Below are 21156 nucleotides of genomic sequence, written 5' to 3' on the forward strand. Positions count from 1 at the left end.
TAGCTTCTCTGTGACAAGAAAAGTTTCCTTCTCTCTCTGTCTCTAATGATCTCCATCCCTAAAATCTTCCGAGCGGCTCCCAGATCCTTCATCTCAAACTCAGCACTAAGTAAACCCTTCAGCTTCTGAATGTCATACTTCTTCTTTGCAGCTATCAACATATCATCTACATAAAGCACCAGATAGATGAATGAATCATCATTGAGCCTATTGTAGTAGACACAACAATCATATGAGCTCCGAGTATAGCCCAACTTCACCATATAGCTGTCAAACCTTTTATACCACTGCCTTGGAGACTGCTTAAGTCCATATAAGGACTTCTTCAACTTGCAGACGTGATTTTCCTTCCCTGGAACTTGGAAACCATCCGGCTGAGTCATGTATATCTCTTCCTCCAACTCTCCATGTAGAAACGCTGTTTTCACATCAAGTTGTTCAAGCTCCAGATTCTGATGTGCAACTATCGCTAGTAACACTCGGATGGAAGCATGTCTGACCACTGGTGAGAAGATCTCATTGTAGTCCACTCCCTCTCTTTGGTTGAAACCTCTGGCAACAACCCTGGCTTTATACTTGACTCCTTCTGCTGGTGATATCCCTTCCTTCTTCTTGAAAACCGATTTGCAAGTAATAATCTTTCTCCCCGAAGGCTGTATGACCAGATCCCATGTCTGATTCTTGTGTAGGGACTCCATCTCATCTCCCATAGCGGCAAACCATTTTTCAGAATCAGAACTTAAAATGGCTTATTTGTAAGTAGACGGCTCAGATGTATCTACCTCTTCAGCAACCTGCAGTGCATAACCCACCATGTCCTCAAAACCATACCTCGTAGGTGGCCGAACTCCAACCCTCCTTGGCCGATCTTGAGCTATACTCTGATGGATATCTGATGGCATAGATTCTGGAATATCAGTTTCAGTCTGTGGCTCTTGATCCTCCTCTTCAGGTTCCTTTAAATCGCTCTCGTTCTGAATGACTTGAAACTCCACCTGTTTGTCAAGACTCCCAGTTTCTGACGTAGTTGTAGGCTTCACAATGGTTCTAAGCAGAGGACTTTCATCAAAGACAACGTTCCTGCTCATAATAACCCTCTTTTCTGCTGGAGACCAGATTCTGAAACCTTTCACTCCATCTCCGTAGCCCACAAATACTCCCTTTTTAGCTCTTGGTTCTAACTTACCTTCACTGACGTGATAGTAAGCCGTACAACCAAAAGCTTTCAGATTTGAATAATCAGCAGCTTTTCCAGACCACATCTCCATAGGTGTCTTGCACTGTATGCCTGTATGTGGTCCGCGGTTAATCAAGTAGCAAGCTGTACTAACCGCTTCTGCCCAGAATCTTCTATCTAGCCCAGCATTAGAGAGCATGCACCTTGCTCTCTCCAGAAGTGTTTGATTCATCCGCTCAGCTACACCGTTCTGCTGTGGTGTATTTCTGACTGTGCGATGTCGAGCAATCCCTTCATCCTTACAGAATTGATCAAATTCAGACCAACAGAATTCCAGCCCATTATCAGTTCGCAACCTCTTGATCTTCTTCCCTGTTTGATTTTCCATCAAAATTTTCCACTCCTTGAACTTCTGGAAGGCTTCACTTTTATGCTTCATCATGTACACCCAAGTCATCCTTGAGTAGTCATCAATAATGGACACAAAAAATCTGCAGCCTCCCAAAGACTCAACACGGCATGGACCCCAGCAATCAGAATAGATATAATCAAGTGTGCCTTTTGTTCTATGAATGACCTTTGGAAACTTGTTGCGATGTAGTTTTCCAAAAACACAATGTTCACAAAACTCTAGGCTCTTAACCTTATGACCAGCAAGTAAATCCTCCTTTGACAGAATTTGCATCCCTCTTTCACCCATATGACCAAGTCTCATGTGCCATAACTTAGTCATATCCTTCTGGTGAAATTCTGACGATGCAACATGGGCTGAACCTGTAACCGTGGAACCTTGTAGAAAATACAAAGTACCACGCATGACACCTTTCAGAATCAAATTTGAACCCTTCCAGACCCGCAAGACTCCATCTTTTCCCGACCAGCTGAATCCCTTGCTGTCCAAAAGACTGAGAGATATCAGATTTTTCGTCATCAATGGAACGTGCCTGACCTCGTTCAATGTGCAGAAGCTACCGTCATGTGTCCTTATCTTGATCGAGCCTGTCCCAACCACCTTGCAGATAGAACTGTTGGCCATCGAGATGATGCCTCCGTCTACCTGCTCATAAGTCGTGAACCACTCTCTCCTAGGACAGATGTGATAGGATGCCCCAGAATCAAGAACCCACACATCTGAATGATGAGTGTGCTCATCCGCAACTAGGGCAATATCTTCTTCAGAATTGGTGTCTTCTTCAGCAACAGCAGCAGACACTGATTGTTTTTCCAATTGCTTCTTCTTCTTCGGACAATCAAATTTCCAATGTCCCTTCTCCTTGCAGTAATTACAAACATCATCCGGCTTTGCACCCTTCGACATCGGCTTATTTTTCTTTCCGCCGTTTTTCCTTCCCTTTCCGCTACTGGTGAACAGACCGGAAGGCTGTATGTCCGTACTTGTGCCGTTAGCCTTATGCCGTAATTCCCTGCTATGAAGGGTTGATCTGACTTCTTCCAGTGACACAGTATCTTTCCCAACAATGAACGATTGAACAAAATTCTCAAACGACATTGGGAGAGATACTAACAGAATCAGGACAGCATCTTCATCCTCGATCTTCACATCGATATTACGCAATTCTAATAACAAAGTATTCAATTGCTCTAAGTGTTCCCTGAGTTGTGTACCTTCAGCCATTCGTAAACCGAATAGACGTTGTTTCAGAAGCAGCTAGTTGGTTAGAGATTTTGTCATGTACAAACTCTCCAGCTTCAACCACAGACCAGCAGCAGTCTCTTCATCCGAGACCTCCGTGATGACGTCATCCGCGAGACACAGCATGATCGTCGAGTGCGCCTTTTCCTCCAGAATCGCCATCTCAGGAGTAACGACGGCGTTCTTGTCTTTCGACAACGGCGCCCAGAAGCCTTGCTGTTTCAACAAGGCCCGCATCTTGATCTGCCATAAACTGAAACTGTTCCTCCCTGTGAATTTGTCGATTTTCACGTTCAAAGCAGACATCTCGAATTCTCCAAGAACACCGATTAACCGAGAGGCTCTGATACCCCCGTCTTTTCTGTTTGTAGCGGGTCCGATTCAAGGCATTCAACATCATCATTACTAACATGTTTTTATAGCCATATACAAATCTCATAACAGTTCAATTTAACAAGTTTCAAAAAAGATAAACCTTATTTTTTCTTTGTTAATGTCTAGGATTAATATACCATGTGGCTTGCATCTGACACACTTTCGATTCAAGCAAATCAATAAGTTTTTGAATTTGTACATGGTACTTAGTAAATCCATCTAGGATTATATTAATAAGTTTACGTAACAACCTGTTTTCATTGTTATATAAATGCCAACAGGAGATAATTGAGGCCGAAAAAACTTTCTAGTTATTTGGATTTCTTCAATTTTGTTCAGATTTAGTGGAAATCAGAGCAATTAAAGTGTAGAGAAATCTGTTAGCAATCAAATGAACCATTTATAATTTTGATTGCATGAGTAGTTAAATAACTCATTAATGAATTCGCACGACTTTACAAAATTAAATTTGAGTAAGTAGATTTCCGGAAATTGAATTTGGCGTAAAGGGTATTCCTTTAGCGTCGTCGGTTAGATGTTTGTTGTAAAATACAGTTTTGAAAATTTTTGAGATAGTTCATTGGTTCGACAATCCTACCCTAGCGGGAGATTCTGCAGCTCTGGTGCTGGCGCTGTGGCAGGATGGGTGCCATTGTGACAGGCATGACGCAAGGCAGAGTCAGGATTTCATGTCAGTGAATTCTAAATTTTTAAAAGGAACAACGATCTTAACCTAAAGTAAAAATCATCAAATTAACAAACAAATACAAGTATTGAATTCACTAAAAACGACGAAATACTTAAACATCATATATATAAGTATTATCATTATAATTGCACTCGGTGAGTTGTCATATTTTGAAAATGATCAATGATCACATCATTAGGTACACTTTCAAATAATTCATCTTCTATATAACAAACTAAACAATCATTTAAAAAGTCATCGGTCATTCTGCTTCGCAAGTCATTTTTAATGAAAGATAAATATTTTTTAAAATTAAAATTTTGAACATTTTTTTTAATGACCCGAAAGGTCATTTTTAGAAATTTTGAATATTAATGTAATTTGAGTTAATTAATCGATAGTTGATGGACTAAAGTAATCATTTAATAATACTCTATACACCATGAATTAGAGTGAATTAATTATTTGGGGTTAACATATGGGACATAACCGAAAAGGATCAAAGAGGAGAACGTGTGGCCTTGAGAGAACGAGAAAACTGACAGCGGGGAAAATAAGAGCAAAGGAAAACTTTGTGAATCAGGTAAAGTAATCGAGCTTTTCTTCCCTTTCAATATAATTAATATATACGTTGGATGATTTGCATTTTTTTTTTGACAAATTAAGGTGTATTATGGAAATAGTGAAAAGGAAAAAAGATGAAAGGCATTAACGGGGTGAACATAAAGTAAGATTAATGAAAATTTTCAATTGAAAAGTCGTTAGATTCACTGCACGAACACACACGCATGCACGCGCGCACACACAGAGTTCCCTATTTTGTATAGTTTTAGGTGCCTACATTGAATATTTATTCATGTTAAATTAATAAAAATATTAAGTGTAACATGAATTAGGACGCCTTTCACGAGTTTTTCTTTTGTTTCCGTTTCAACACTTTAAGTTGCAATAATATTTTTGTTATGATTTTATTTTGTTGTAAACTCAAATATTGGTGTTGGGTGGTTATGGAATAATTCCAATGTAATGTGCGGCTACTACATAGGAATTTCGATAGTGTAAAATGAGGAATGATTTAGGATTTGAGGCTATGCTATTCGAGTGGATAAATTGTAACTTGGCTTAATTCTTACTATAATTATATTATGATTCAAGTTTTGATATATTGGTATGCATATTTAAATGTTAGATGAATAGTATTTTGTGAGTACTATTTGAACTACGATATTGAGAAATTGGGATATAATCCTGGATTTGAAATTTAAAAAATAGGATAGTTGAAATAATAATTGGCATCAAATTACGAACTTGATAAAAATGTGGGTGTTATTAGTTCCGAAATATTATTGTGAATATATACTTGAATAGATTGCATTGATCTGGAAGCTCAATGGAATGGGAAGGCTTAAGTCCCAGAGTGATTATTCGATTAGCTAAGGCAGGTGGATTTCTAAACCCTTATTAAGCGTATGAAATTCGTGTATTTTCTTGGGTGATGTTGAGAATGACTTGGAGATTTATTGCTTATTTGTTGATGATGTATTACGATGGCGTTGTTGTGAATTGTGTCTTGTTATCAAAATGGTTATTTCCTCATTATTTGTTTAAACATGTAATTTGCATTGCATCTGAAACATGGTTGTGATAAGTGTTGTGTGATAAGGGGATGAACCATTTCGAGGTTCGTATCGCGCGCGTCGGTGGATACTATATTTCGAGGGACGAATGCACGCCGCGATGAATGCATGGATAAATATGTACCCACAAGTCCCAAACTGAGAGACAACGGGTGTGTATCATTAGGGCAGTCATACATCACTATACTTGACATTGCATTTCATGGCATTGCACATTTTATAATTGGTGAGCCAAAACTCATGTTTTACTGATTCTGTGAGTGCTTTTTTGTGAAACTTGTGACTGTTGAATTTTGAGATGTTATTGAGAATATGTAACCTGTTGTAGTGTTGTTTTTTGGTTGGGTGCTTTGTAAATTGTGAACTGTTAGGTTGGGCTAGTTTCATTCAAGTTGTAGTGTGGAGGTTCGGATAGGGTGTAAGGAGTACCCATATTTGTTCTCTTATCTTGTGTTTAGAGGTTTTCTTGTTGGGTACCGTGTGTTTTGGTACTCACCCCTTGCTTCTACAATTATTTTGTAGGTTACAAGCCCGATTCTTCGTCGTACCTTCCATTCTCTTCGTCTTTGAGGTATTTAGTGGAGAATTGTGAGGTAACTGCTTGTCATCTCAGCGAATCTTACTACTCTCGTTTATGACTTTGTTTTTACTTAAAAGACAACTTCATTTTAGACTTATGTGTTTAATTTCAATTCTAGTATTCATATTAGAGGTTTGTGCACGTGACAATCAGGTTTTGGGGATTAAATTAAGTTGAATTGTTATTGGACTTTTTTTTTATTTCCGCACTTAATTAGTTGATTGGATTTTAGGCTGACTTGTCTTAGTGAGATAAGACAAGTGTCATCACGCCCATTTTTAGGTTGTGTCCAAGCGAGATTAAATTATTAAATCCAGCATTAATATTTTGACACCTAAAACAAATTGTTACTAATTTCATCACCATCATCTTGAACCATTAATGCCACCAAAAGTTAAAATTTTAAAAAGCAAACAACAATTAATTTAATATAATAAATTATTTTTTATGTTGGATAATCCTAGAATCAAAGATTAAAAATCAATTTTTAAAGGGAAAAGAGTTAAAAAAACCCTTAACGTGTCTCAAATAGTTCAAAAATGTCCTCCTTTCATCTTTTGGTTTAAAGATGCCCTCGACATTTTCTTAAGGTTTAAAAATTGTCCTTTAGTAACAACCCACTAACATGATAAATGATGAATCATTTAGTTAGCCAAATGATTTCATTTTATTGATCTACCTAGTTTTTAAGTTTCAACCCAATGACCCGACCCATCTGTTACAAAAACTCAAACCCACCAAAAAACCCGTTTTAGTATTAACCTATCTTATCTTTGAATTTTGTGCTTAAATTACATAAATGCGAGCTTCTCTTCAAGTTCAAGGCTGAAAAAGGCTCGAAAGCCTTTGCATGGACAAAATTATGGGTAGATATGACAAAAATAGCTTTTGTTTTTATGATTCATTTTCTTTGAAATCGGAGGTGGTGTTCATAGTTGGAAGCAGAAGGCTTCAGAACCAAATGAAGAAAAATCTTATTGAACTTTCAATGTCATCAAAGAAAAAACTTAAGATTTAACTATCTTATTTTTCTTCTTGAAATCAATCGAGAAATGAAAAAAGAAGATAAATTGAAGGAGGGAGGAAGAAAGAAAAGAGTTGGAACAAATAGGAACAAAAGATGCACAATTGATTGGGCATAGTGGGTCAGATTTGAAATGAGTTTCTAGATTAAATGGGTTATATATTTTGAAATATGTAAAGAAAATTCATGTCACAATTGTCATGTCATTGTACTGTGAATAAAGGGCAATTTTAAACCTTAAAAAAACGTGAAAGGCATTTTTAAGTCAAAAGGTGGAAGGAGCGTATTTTTGAACCATTTGAAATACGTTAGAGGCATTTTTAACCCTTTTTCCATTTTTGAATAACTAATTGTACAATATCAAAGAAAACAAATAAGAAAAAAAAAAAGACGAGGTACCAGAGACTAGATGTTGAATAACAACAATTAGATCAACAATAAAAATTACAACTATAACTTCTTGAGAAAAAGAATGAGTTAAATTTTTGAATGTGAGCACAAGTCAATAGTCATATATTGTAGTTAACAATTATTTTTTTATTTTTTTTATAAACCTACCTATAACAATATTCTATTTTTAACTTTATATATATATATACATATAAACAGTGGAACGATTTCTTTGGGTGTGCAGTGAACACTGGGCCATACATCTGAGTGTTATTATGGGTTTGCAGGAAATATGTATACATATTTTACTTCAGAATTTAATACAGATATAGGGTTTAAGGAAAAGTCAGTGGTTCGATCGAACCTCTATCGGCTACTGTAGCTTTGTCCCTGCGAGTTAAAGTCGTTAATAAACCCCTAAACGATTTCATTATGCACTTTTTAACTTTTAGAGCTAAGAAACGACTTCCAAATGATTTCCATGCATTTTTCACCATTTTTGAGGCTAAAGATAAGTTTTTCACTATCCAAATTTGTTTTTCGATCCGTAAAATGTATAGAATAGGTTAATGTTGATGGGGAAGGGCTTTTTTATGGATTCTATGGTGTAGACAACCCTAAATTGACTAGTTGGAATTATGGATTTGATCTAGGGTTCATAGAATTGTTATAGTTTCGGATAATTAGCAATTGGTTGTTGATTCCCGTGTTATTGTGATTGTTTGTAGACAAAAAGCAAGTGAAACGAATCCAAAAAGGGAATGATCAAGTTTCTTAGGGTTTCAAGCTTGTTTCGAGATAGGTGATGATTGCAATTCTATGATTTTGTGATGTATGCATGTTCTTGCTTCATTGTGATACTTGTATATGTTTAAATATCGCAATATTGATCACATTTGTTGTAAATGAGATATATGAATGACGCATGCCATGAAACCATGATGTAAATGTATGATCTTGATGATATACTTGTGATTGTGATTGTAGTGTGTTTGGAATCGATTGTCACGTTCCGGCATAACTAATTTGGATTGGCTGCCAAGTTCCGGCATAACTTTGAGATTGAATTGCCACATTTTGGCATGATATTAGATCGGTCATGTTCCAGCACAACTTTGAGATTGAATTGCCACATTTTGGCATGATATTAGATCGGTCATGTTCCGGCATAACTTTGGAATTAGATTGCCACGTTCTAGCAAGCTAACTATTTGAGTTTGGATTATGTGAGAGGATCAATGATGTGATAATAATGTGAAATGTGCTATTGATTTTTCATGTTGATAATGTTGTATATGTTGATATGTATGCATGTGGTTATAATTTTGTTTATTTGATTATGTTGAACTAGTGGATAGCCGTGTGATCCTACCAGTACACGGTGATTGTATATTGATACTGCACTTGCTCTTATTTTTGTTGAGTACAGGTCAACTTCACGCGACTATTGACATTTTAGTCTATGTCTACCATTTTTGGACTTGGACATTTGCTTTAGCTAGTTGTTAGTTCATTAGACCGAGGTTGCATCCCTTCTTGTTTTAGACTTGGTTGAGTTTTAGATGTTTTGGTACATTGACTTTCATATTCTAGGTACTTAAATTCCGCATTTGTTTAGTTAATTTCCTTAACTTAATTGCCTTAGTTTTGTCTAGTTGCTTGTTTTGGATTGTAGCAGCAGTTCTCCCACAGAAGGGTTAGTGTGAGTGTCAAATTACGACGATTTGGGTCATGACAATTTATCAATATTCTAGTTGTAATTTACTCAATTCGTCTTTTTTTCCAAATAAGATTGGATATTTTAGACTTTGATCTATTTCTTTTTTTAAATGAATTAGGAGTTGCTCAAGCTTATTAGTGATCTAAAGCAAAAATCAAACGGTGTCTTAACCTTAAATTGTTAATAACTTTTATATAATTTATTTCTTCTAATATTCACCTCATAATATAACCATTCTTATTTTAAATTATTTTTCATAAGATATAGTACTCAAAATATGTCAAATTTCTTCTAATAATTCCTTCATTTTACATGAAATGTTTACTTTTTTTCTACAAAAAGTATTCAACATTTGTTAAAAAATAATAACTTATAACCTATTATTATAAAAAAGAAGGCTCCTTAAATTTGGAGGCCTAAGATAAATATCTTTTTTTTAATACTGTCCAGCCACCCTTGAGATGAATGTACCCGCTACCCGCCCATTGTAGGGGATTACTAACCTCCAAAAAAAAATATGTATCTCAACTAAAACATATATTTTTATTGACAATATTCTAGCAACAAAAGTAAAGTAGTTGCACTTTGTTGATTTGGGGTGCTCAACTTGTTTTTTTAGAGTTTGATTTTCATCCTAGCATTTGTTCAAACTTTATTTTATGTCATTTTTATAGTTATAACATCTTATATATCAACACTTGTTGAGTTTATATTTTGTGAAAATTGTCAAAAAAGAATGTGCTCGTATAAATTCAAAGTCTATCAATTCAGTAAACAAGTACAAAGTGAACTTTCATAAACATGTGATTATTTTTCGATTAACGAATGTGTGAGTAAGTAGTAGTAGAACAAGATAAAATTTCGAGGTCAACATAGATCTTAAGTAATTGCTTAAACCAATGTCATGGGTACAATTTTCAAAGTATAAATAATTAGGTTAATGTTTTGTTTTTATTATAAACATATTAAACTGGTTTCCACCATCTTTTATGATATCAAAAGCATGAAACAAATTAAAATATTACTTGATTGATTATTCTGTTAATGAAGGTAGCATGCAAGTAGAGACAACTAGGAAACATATATAGGTAGACATGTTTGGTGCCTAGTCAATATAAAAAGGTGTCTCACTTTTTTCACATTACCATAGGGATCGTTTGGATGAGAATAAGTCGTTTTAAAATTAATTATTTTGAAATAATTTATTTTAATTTTATTATGTAATTAGAACAGTTTATCTCATCGCTAAAATATAAATGATGAAATAAGTAATTTAAGGATTATCTAATATTTTCAATCAAATATATTGTAGATAAAATAATTTTACATTATATTCTAAAATACATTATACCTCACACCAAACAACACGTAAGTGTGAAACAGTTTTACTAGCTTATACTATTCACATTTCACCCTGTTCATTATTATTGATTCATTATTCTAAAAATATAATTTCACTGTTAACAAATCAAGAAAAGACAATCTTTTTGAAAGATTACATAATTAGATATACTTCACTACCATATATACTGTTATTATCTATATTTTTAAAATATTACATATCTTATCATTAATTAAGAATTTCCTACTACATATTGAAGACAATACACTTAGGTACATGAATTTTTTGTTACTAGATACACATATATAGTGAAAGACGTAAGCGAGATTTCTACGTATCCCACGTATATGCTAATCACACTAGATACATGTATATGCATATATCTGAAGTGATTCACATTTACTTGGGATACCAGATGCATGAGAGAATGGTGAGCAAGATGAAAGAGAGACAAGGGAAGCGAATGAGATTTGTTATGTATCCCAAATACATGCGAATCCAATTGGATAAAATGTATCTAGAACAAATTTAACCTAATTTTGACCCCTTGTATTCGAGATACATGAATCTGAATATATCCGGAGACACCAAATTCTGGTAAGACAAGTAATATTACAAACTAGAATATATCTAAATAATTAGCTCTTAAACTAGTGAGATTTATATAAATTCTCTATTTTTTCCTATTTCATCCTCTACTTATTTCCCTATTAATTATGAGGCGCGTGAATAAAAAATGAATAAGTGAAAATGAACAGAGTGAAATAATTTGGTAAGATTTTCAAGGTAAAAAGACGTGAAACCAGGAGGCATAAGCCAAGTAGAACCAACAAAAATGGACAGGCTCTTGTTTTCTTGTTTCCTTAACCATCATGAGCCATCTATAGTTCAACACTTAAATAAATCAACCATCTTCAAAAAAAAAAATTCAAAACTAAAAAAAGTAATTAATATATATATATATATATATATATATACACACACATGCCCTCACTTTGAATATCTTCATGCCTTTGAGACTCAATATTTCTTATTTTGCTTCTTATTTCCTACTTGATTACATACATGATTTGCATGTTATTATGCTAATCAAACCTTTATATCCTTGTAAAATCACCATCTAAAGCTAGCTATATCTACTCTTTAAAGTAGTATTTATATGTTAAGTCTTGATCCATTTTTTTTTTTAAAAAAAAACAAATATATTTGAGAAGAACAATTAATGTACAATTCTTCTCAAATGTCAATGATAACTATATCCTCTCTTCTTATAATTTTCCTTCTATTCCATGCATGTAATGCAAGATCACTTGGTCTACTCAATAAGGTAAATTCTTCTATTTCTATATATTAATTTGAAATTTATTGTCTAATTTATATCTTTATGTTCAACATTATTACATTATGTTGCATTTGGTTTTGCTCTCTTCTTGTAGACTTTGTCATATTTTCTTCAGTATCTCCTTGTTACTTGTTATATTTCCTTCACTTCACTGTCTCCTTCTTCCTTATATATGGATTTGCTACTAGGGTCTTTTGAAAACGTCTCTCTATGTAAATCTGGCATACTCTAGCTAGCTATCCTCTGAGACCCAACTTGTGAGATTTCATTGAGTATGTTGTTGTTGTTATTTATATCTTAATGTTATATACATGGACAAAATAAACTTTTTTTTGAAAAAAATACTATCAATATATTTTGAAGTACAATAGAAGATTGTTTCATGAAAAAATAATGTTCGTAATATAACTTATATTTTTTTTAATTTTAGAATTTAAATTCTATGAACCGACAATAAAAAGTAGTTGCATTAATCAAATCACTTAATTACAAGATAGTTACAAGTAAATTTCTATGATAAAACTACACTAATTATTAGTAACCTAGCGATAAATATGATAATTAACCTGCAATTACATGTAACATTTAAATTTCTTGGATTGTTGGATAAGATTATATAATGATTAATGTATTTCTTGGTAGAATTTTGAAATGTAAAATTGAATTTTTTGGGTGTTTTTCTTGCAGAATGAGGAGATCATTTCAAGTATGGTTAGGGTTTCGATTCGATCGCGATCGGATATAGAAGTAAAATCATCAAATAAAAGTATGAAAAGGGAGGCGGAGTATAATTTGGACTACTTGCCACCAAGAACACATCCGCCAATTCATAATTGAGTTGATTGCTGAATTTCATGTCGCTCCATTTAAGTTCATCTTGAAATATAAATTTTGGTTCTTAATTTTACATTTTGATGACTCCACTAAATTTTGTATGTGCATTGAGATATTGCTACATGATATACCACCAAAATGTTATATAGGTTAATGTTGGGCCCTTAATTTTCTGTTGATTCTGTATGTTGGGCCCAAGCTTGTTAGGGCGTAGCTTAGCACTATATATAGACGCTATGGGAAACCCTATTCCGTAATTCTGTTTTTGCCTCTCCATAATAAAACTGCTCCCTCTCTTCCCGTGGACGTAGCCAATTTATTGGTGAACCACGTAAATCTGTTGTCTTGTTTTTCGCGTTTATATTTTCTCGTATTATCTCAAATTCCGCACAACAGTTAAGTGTGATAAATAGGCAATATCCAACTCATGGTCATTTAACCAACATTCGGAGTTTGACTAATTAAGTAGGGAGTTTATAAACTAAGTTGAGATTTTTGTGTATGGGCTATAAAATATGTCATAAAAGACCCTTTTTTAAAATAAATAAATTATGAGCAACTTTCACGTATAACAAACACAAAATTCATATTTGTATGCTACAGCAAAGTTTGCATAATTGCGCTAGATAGCAAACATAAATATGTATAATTCGCTATACATATACAAAAGAAAGTTGTTGTATACAAATCAATTGTATAATTTGTATATGTATAAAACGAGAAAGAGAGAAAGACAAAAGAAAACTGGGCAGAGAAATATTTGTATTGTATAATTATAAGTGTATATGATTAAAATATATATGTATTTGCAAGTGTATATACAGTTTTCTCTCGCTTTATACAAACAGAAACACAATTTATACATTCGTATCTGTTTGTATAAGTAATAGAGTCAAACGAGATTTGGGAGAGTGGCGAGCGAGATCTGAGAGAGAGGAGAGAGGGGAACCAAAATATATGTATATATACAATTTTTTCTCGCTTTATACAAATAGACGCTTTTATACACTTGTGTTTGTTTAAAAGTGAGAGGGAACGAGCGAGAAATGGAGTGAGAGAGGGAGAGTTTGAGGGAGAGAGGTGACTAACAAACAGTTTGTCACAGGGCACAATTAAATCAAAATGTGATTATAACATTTAATTTAATTTATTAATTTGTCATTATATATAATTTCCCCGTAAATAAGTAACTCACTCATCTTTAGAAAGAGAAAAAACACAAGATTCACAGGAAATAAGAAATTGTCTATGATAAAATGTTATAGCTAACGTGTTAACCACATTTAGCTACGGATAAGTGATGAATTATATAAAAAAAAATTAGTTAGAAACTTTTTAGCGATATATTAATTAAGAATAACGATAAATCCCGCAGCGAATTTTTAGTAGTTCAAAGAGAACGAATTCAAAACAAGCATCGGCTATATAATTTTGATTGAAAGAAAATTATAATTGGCAGATTAATGTCCAACTTTCGATGATAAAACAATTTCTTTGATTGATTAATATAATGTGTAACATTTAATCAACTCATGTGCATGCTTTTAACGTAAAAAATAAAGGTTGATTAAGTCAAATATATTTATCTAACCCTAATTAGTGCATGGACTTTATATAAGTAATATTAATAAGGATCACTTAATAATAATTAATAAAATGTAAACCACTCTCTTTCATAATCTTGATGAAATAATACAATAGTCCAAATATTCTTCAGTATAAATTGACTTTGATTGATTAACCACTCAATCTTTTTTTGAAAAAATAATCTTTTTTTTGTAATTATTGTATTTTATTTTGATTATCTATGACCTTGCATGCATTATATTAATTAGAGTAATAAAAGAATAAAAAATCTTGACTAGAAAATTAGATCGTTTATTACCATTATAAAAAATATCTCTTTTCGTTGTTTTGCTATTAAAATGTGTTTCCTTTGGATTTTTAAAAAAAAATCAAATCTACTCTCCATTCATTTTATTTTTCTGGGGAAAAAAAGAAGACAAAAAGGTCTTAGAAATATGTTTGTTTTTTTTTTAGATTTATGTGATTAAAAAAACCTTAAATACTTAGGTGTTGTTTGGCCACAAATGTATTTGAGAAAAACTTGACAACTAGTATTTGTCAAATATAACTTGTCATTGGCAAATATATTTGGTAAACATCCCAAGTTCAAAAAAAAAAAATTAAAATTTGGATCGTTCTAATATTTTATGAATTTTAAAAAATTTAAAACTACCCCATACTTTTTACTATTTTATGAAACATCCATTATTTGTTACTTCCAATTAATTTCTATTTACAACCAACTCCATTAAAAAGAACAATTTATTCTAATGAGTTATAATTTATCTTAAATCAAATATTAATAACATGTTTAAGTTTGCAATTGTTGTACTTTTCTTGTCCTTGATTGTCATCAATTATGCTATAAACTTATGAATAATTTTTAACACTTATGAGTATAAATCGTATTTTTTAAAAAAACTAAACACTTCTCCCAAAATCTTTGCTCAAACGCATATAAAAACTTCATATCAAAATAAGTAGCAAAAAATACTTTAAAATTTATGATCAAATATTAGCTTAGGTCATAATCCATACTTAATGGAGCTATACTGTATGTAAAAGGTTGACTTTGGGCCAAATATAAGTGTCAACTGCCTAAGTTAGAGATTATTGTGACTTTTAGAAAGGAAATGTAAAACTAATTGAATATTTACAAGTTACATTATTATAATTAAAAATAATCTTATAACCAAATAGCCTCTGAAAATATATCCATTTTTGCAATATAGAAATGCAATAATAATGTGGAATTTTTACCATTAAGACAACTCAAAAGTAGAAAAAATGATTCACCAAATGATTAGTTACGCGGTTTAATTAAATCATACTAATTAATTAGACCTGCAGTTGACATGAAAAAAGTCATATTAGAATCTTCTTCTCTTTTTCTCTATTAAAATATATAATTTAATTCATATGCATTAATAAGATATATTTTTTTTATATAGGTTAATTTTTTCATTTTTTAGATCATCATATCAATTTTTTAAAACAAAAATTTACCTATTATTGTATGTGAATTTAACTTGATGATGTACTTTTTTTAATCCATCAATTGTGAACAAAATTTAAAATCTTATATAGGATAAAAAAAAAAAAAAACTAGCTAGGTTTTCCTAGAAATAAATGTTTAATTGATTAGACTATGTATATAAAAATATTATTGTTATTGACCAAACACATTAAAGATTCTCCAATGTTATTGGTTTCATACGACCAGTTTAGAAAGAAAAAAACATTCGAAAAAAATTTCAATTTATTCCCTCTTGACTTTCAATTTCAATATAAAATTGAAACCAAATAAGTAGCTTTCATGTACTTCAATAGTAGCTTTTTGTTCAATGACTTTGAACTCATCGAATGTCATGCAACATCGTTGTTGACAAAAAAAATATGATCAGTATGTAAGTGGTGGTGATCGATGATAGTTGGGGCGAGTGACGAACGGAGACCGATGTTTTGGGGCAAAGAAAATTTTTAGCTAGCGTTTGATTATATATTCCTAAATATTTTTAAAAAACCTGATTTAGGTGAAGTTTCAACTAATGAAATCTCAAAATGTGTTTTATTATAATTTTTGGAATCTTATTTTACTTTGTTTTTTGAAAAACACCAAACATGACTAATACACATAAGTTTTATAAACTATAAAAATAGCATAAGCTTGACACATGTCAAGACTCAAAAATCACGAATCGTGATGGCATCTATGTTCCCAATCCATAGGTAAGCCAACCTAACACTTTTACCGATTTAAATTCAATATTGTAAGTAGAAATAAGCGAAAACATAATATTCAATCTCTAAGTCATTTATAAGTATGAAAAGTGAAATCTAAATTACTACCCCAAGACTTAGTGTCATAAGTACAAGAGCTTCTATAATAAGATACAAGTCCAAACTAATATGAAAATTTAAACATAAGAGATATCCTATCAGAATATCAAAATAACCTAATAAATAGAGGTAGAATGAAGGTGTGAGCCACAGAATATCTCAAGCAGCGCACCACAACTTCAAGACAATCCAAACTCAAGCTCCAAGAACATGCCCGAAATTGAAATCCAATCTGCACCACAAAAGAGTGCAACAAATGTAGTATGAGTACGAAACCACGTGTACCCAGTATATATTATTGGTCGACAACGAAGAAGTAGTGAAGGAAGTTGATATAAGAAAAAAAATCAATTCTTTAAATATACAAGTCTATATTACACTTACCAGTCAAGTTTCATCAAATAGGGATAATCAAACATCAAGTAACTTTCAACCATCAAATAAAAAGAATGAACGATGTCATGAGATGCAATGTAATATGACACCATGAAATGATATGCTTCAGTATACCCAGTACTCTCTCAACTGTATATACATGATACTCTTCAAAAATACATCAAGAGTTCATGATCCATAAAGGACTCACGAGATCCATATATTGACACAGACAAAAACTTTCATTTTTATAATGAACCAGATATTATAATATTATAACGCATCATTTAAAAAAAAACTATTTATAAAACAATTACTAGCTACTACATGAATTCATCAAATTATAATTAATTATGAAGATCCATTAGTGCAACAAATAAATACGAATAATAGCAATAGTCTTAATTAACTATTCTTTAATATAATTTTCTCCTATTCTACCTAACAATCTCCTCACAAGCATGCATTTCCATATTAGATGATCAAATGGACAAAAAAAAAACAAAAAAACTAGCTGCTATTGGCCTACAAGCCTTAGAAAAATATGGTCTGTTTGGTAATGCTGTAAAGTTTGAATAAGTTACTCTTTTTTTTTCAGAACTCTAAAAAAGAAAATGGAAATAAGAAATAATAATTATATATTTCAAAAAAAGGTAAAATGGTTGACAATTTGGCACACTCTTCTACTATAAATATGGGAAGAATTAAGAAGCATATTCCACATTAAGCAGTGCTAAGCAATATACTTAGACAATATCTTTTCTTCTAAATTTCTTCCTTTTTACTTCTAATAATTTCTTTGTAATGGCTAACATATCTTTTTTACTAGTTCTAATTATAGTCCCTTTTGTTCTAATTGGGATGAGCTCAGCTCAATTGACTTCCAATTTCTACAATTCATCATGTCCAAATGTTCTGTCCATAATCAAAACAGCTGTGAATTCTGCTATTGCTTCAGAGTCTCGCATGGGGGCTTCATTGCTTCGTCTTCATTTTCACGATTGCTTTGTTAATGCAAGTTACCTTACTTATTTTGCTCACTATGTCTCAATTTTAGCAACAACTCTTAATTTTTGAAAGTCAAACGAGTATTAATTAGTATTGAATATGTAGGGTTGCGATGCATCTGTGTTACTAGATGATACATCAAGTTTCACCGGAGAAAAGACTGCAAATCCAAATAGTGGATCTATAAGGGGATTCGATGTGATTGATACTATCAAAACTCAAGTCGAATCATCATGTGCTGGCATCGTATCTTGTGCTGATATTTTAGCTGTCGCAGCTAGAGACTCTGTTGTTAAAGTAAGTTAACAATTAAAATGATACTCTTTTTATTTTTATTTTGTGTATATTAATTTAACTAAGCATTAATCTATGAAAAGAAAAAAAAAATTATCAAAATTTTGGTTTTCCTAAGCTATATGCACATGTGACATGCCTTACAATAAAATAATTATAACGAACACCCCATATGTAGTTGATGGATTTTCCAAGGAAGTTATTATAAGCATGTGCAAATATATTTTCTAACTAATAAACTTGTTGGTTAGGAAAAGGAAAAGAAAGCAAGTTGACCTTTATAAAAAAAAAAGGAGGGACATTAGTCAAAGTTTTGATATATATAAAAATTATATATTATATTTTATTAGTTTTTGAAAACTAATTATATTATTGGTGATTTTTAGCTTGGTGGACCTAGTTGGACTGTATTACTTGGAAGAAGAGACTCAACCACTGCAAGTTTGAGTAACGCAAATAGTGACATACCTGCACCAACTTTGAATCTTAGCAGTCTTATTTCTTCCTTTTCTAATAAAGGTTTCAGTTCCAGAGAAATGGTCGCTCTCTCAGGTTTATTTTTTTTTACATTAAATATTTTTTTTAAATCAAGTCACGAGATTTGCATACGCTAAATTGATTTTTTTTGGGATTGTACAGGTTCTCACACGATAGGACAAGCAAGATGCACTACTTTTCGCGATCGTCTCTATAACGAAACTGATATAAATGCTTCATTCGCTACATCGGTTAAATCGAACTGTCCACAAAGTGGAAGTGACAATGACATCTCTCCATTAGACGCCACAAGCCCAACCACATTTGATAATATTTACTATAAGAATCTGCGAATTCAAAAGGGCCTTCTTCATTCTGACCAACAACTCTCTAGTGGAGGCTCAACAGACTCTATTGTTAACACTTATAGCTCTAATTCAGCCACTTTCTTCACAGATTTTGCTAACGCCATGGTGAAAATGGGTAATCTTAGCCCACTTACTGGCTCAAATGGTCAAATCCGCAAAAATTGCAGGAAGATCAATTAAGGTTTCGTATAAAAATGAGATTTTCTAAAATTTGATATCGAGATTTCAAGTGTTATGTTTTTTTTTTAAATTATTATTGAACTTGGATGTTCTTGTGTTGTTAATTTGGAGGTAAAGGAGGCAAAGTTCCCCCCTCCAATGTGTAACTTTTTAATGGTTGAAATAAGATAATTAATGTTTTTATATGTTGAATTTATTGACTTGATTAGACTTCATTTTATTTGGAATGTTTCTTATATTTTTTATTTTTTTTTTTGCATAGATTTTGATGTGATATGTAAGTTATTAATTTGAAGAAAATTATTTTTTGTAGATGTTTGTCAATCATCAAAGTTAATCACAACTCATATTAATAAAAAAATTTAATTTTGATACTGACAAAATTTATATACATCTCCAGCATATGAACCAACATCAATCATCGATAATGACTTTGTAACATTTTAGATCTTGCATGTAAGTCTAGGGACTCAAGGTCTACTCAGTGTAACCCTATAAATAGCTAAAGACAAAAACTTTTAAAAAAGTCTTAAAGTACATTTCATCTTCAATTAAATAACTTTGGGCGACTTTACTCCTTGCAAAAAATTGGTAAAAGCTAACGATAGTATGAAAAATGTTAGCTTCTGTTAGTTAGTGCACAAGCTATTTAAATGTGCTAAATCAAATAATATAAAGACTGTGAATGAAATAAGATGATAATTTAAAGATCAAAATCATTATCTTTATTGTTATTATTTTTTTAAAATTCAAATGATATAAAAATAATGCAACTTTTCGCGATTTGTATTGATTCCATTCAGGCAACAAGTTCGCTATTAGATGTATACATCCAACTCAGTTAAGTTAATCAATAGTCAATCACAAAACAACATAATAAAGATTATACACCAAAAACATTTGTTAGTTTTTTTAAAAAAAATATTTAACTATCTCAAGTTATTAATAACATATAGTATTAACTAAATATTATTAAATAATATTAGTTTTTGCTGTGTACTAATCCTAGTTCTATTAGGATTAATACTCCTTAATCCTAGTTCTATTACGATTAGTACTCCTTCCTATATCTCCTATATATATCTCCCATGTATTCCCTTATTAGGTTAACATTTCAATACAATCAATATTCCTTCATGGTATCAAGAGCCAGAAAACCTAGATCTTATTTTCTCTAGGTTTTTTCTCTCTCTTTATGGCACCGATCGTTCCCTCTCTTCTCTTGGGCGGCGGCAGCCATGACAACCGAGGTGGATCCTCTCGATTCACTTCCTTCTGGCGTTAAACTCCTTCTCAGGCATCTTCATGCCCTGATTCCCGAAAAATTATCAGACATAAATTACCCTACATGAAAAATCACCGTTTTTATAGCCCTTGAGGCCAATTATCTTATCAAATACGTCGATGGAAGCACAGAACCGCCGCCGGCAGTCATTACCGCCACGGACAAATTAGAAAAAAATCAATCCGACCCATGCCGCCTGGAAAGCCGTGGATGACCAGATCTGATCATGTTTGATTGCGGTCATCTCTCCCATGGTTCAGAAACACGTCCGATCCTACACAACTGCTTCAGCCCTGTGGACGGCCCTCGCAACACGCTATGCATCAATTTCCCACTCTCATATTTTTCAATTGCGTGATCGTCTCCACACAATTACCAAAGGCACGAAAACTATGGCGGAATATTTAGACGAGGTCTCCACCATCATCACAGCCCTCGACACTGTGAACGAAATTATTCCCGAAAAAGATCTCGTCATGTGCATCGTTCGGGGGCTCCCA

The 21156-nt window shown here is 32.4% G+C and overlaps 1 protein-coding gene across 1 annotated transcript; it reads left to right on the forward strand.

Annotated features, from left to right (window-relative positions):
• Window positions 1-17757: 17757 nt before the first annotated feature.
• On the forward strand, window positions 17758-19563 carry LOC101263709 (cationic peroxidase 1-like). The gene is made up of 4 exons (XM_069298155.1): window positions 17758-18058; window positions 18158-18349; window positions 18733-18898; window positions 18986-19563. Exons 1-4 carry the CDS (start codon window positions 17849-17851, stop codon window positions 19369-19371), a joined length of 954 nt encoding a protein of 317 aa, XP_069154256.1. The 5' UTR covers window positions 17758-17848; the 3' UTR covers window positions 19372-19563.
• Window positions 19564-21156: the final 1593 nt, after the last annotated feature.

Source organism: Solanum lycopersicum, chromosome 5, assembly GCF_036512215.1.
Source record: "Solanum lycopersicum chromosome 5, SLM_r2.1".
NCBI lineage: Eukaryota > Viridiplantae > Streptophyta > Magnoliopsida > Solanales > Solanaceae > Solanum > Solanum lycopersicum.

Excerpts from the sequence above, each read along its gene's own strand:
- LOC101263709 (XM_069298155.1), top strand. The coding sequence starts at position 17,849 with ATGGCTAACATATCTTTTTTACTAGTTCTAATTATAGTCCCTTTTGTT. Across the intron at positions 18,350-18,732 it reads CTAGAGACTCTGTTGTTAAA|CTTGGTGGACCTAGTTGGAC; the intron begins GTAAGTTAACAA and ends GGTGATTTTTAG. Across the intron at positions 18,899-18,985 it reads AGAAATGGTCGCTCTCTCAG|GTTCTCACACGATAGGACAA; the intron begins GTTTATTTTTTT and ends GGGATTGTACAG.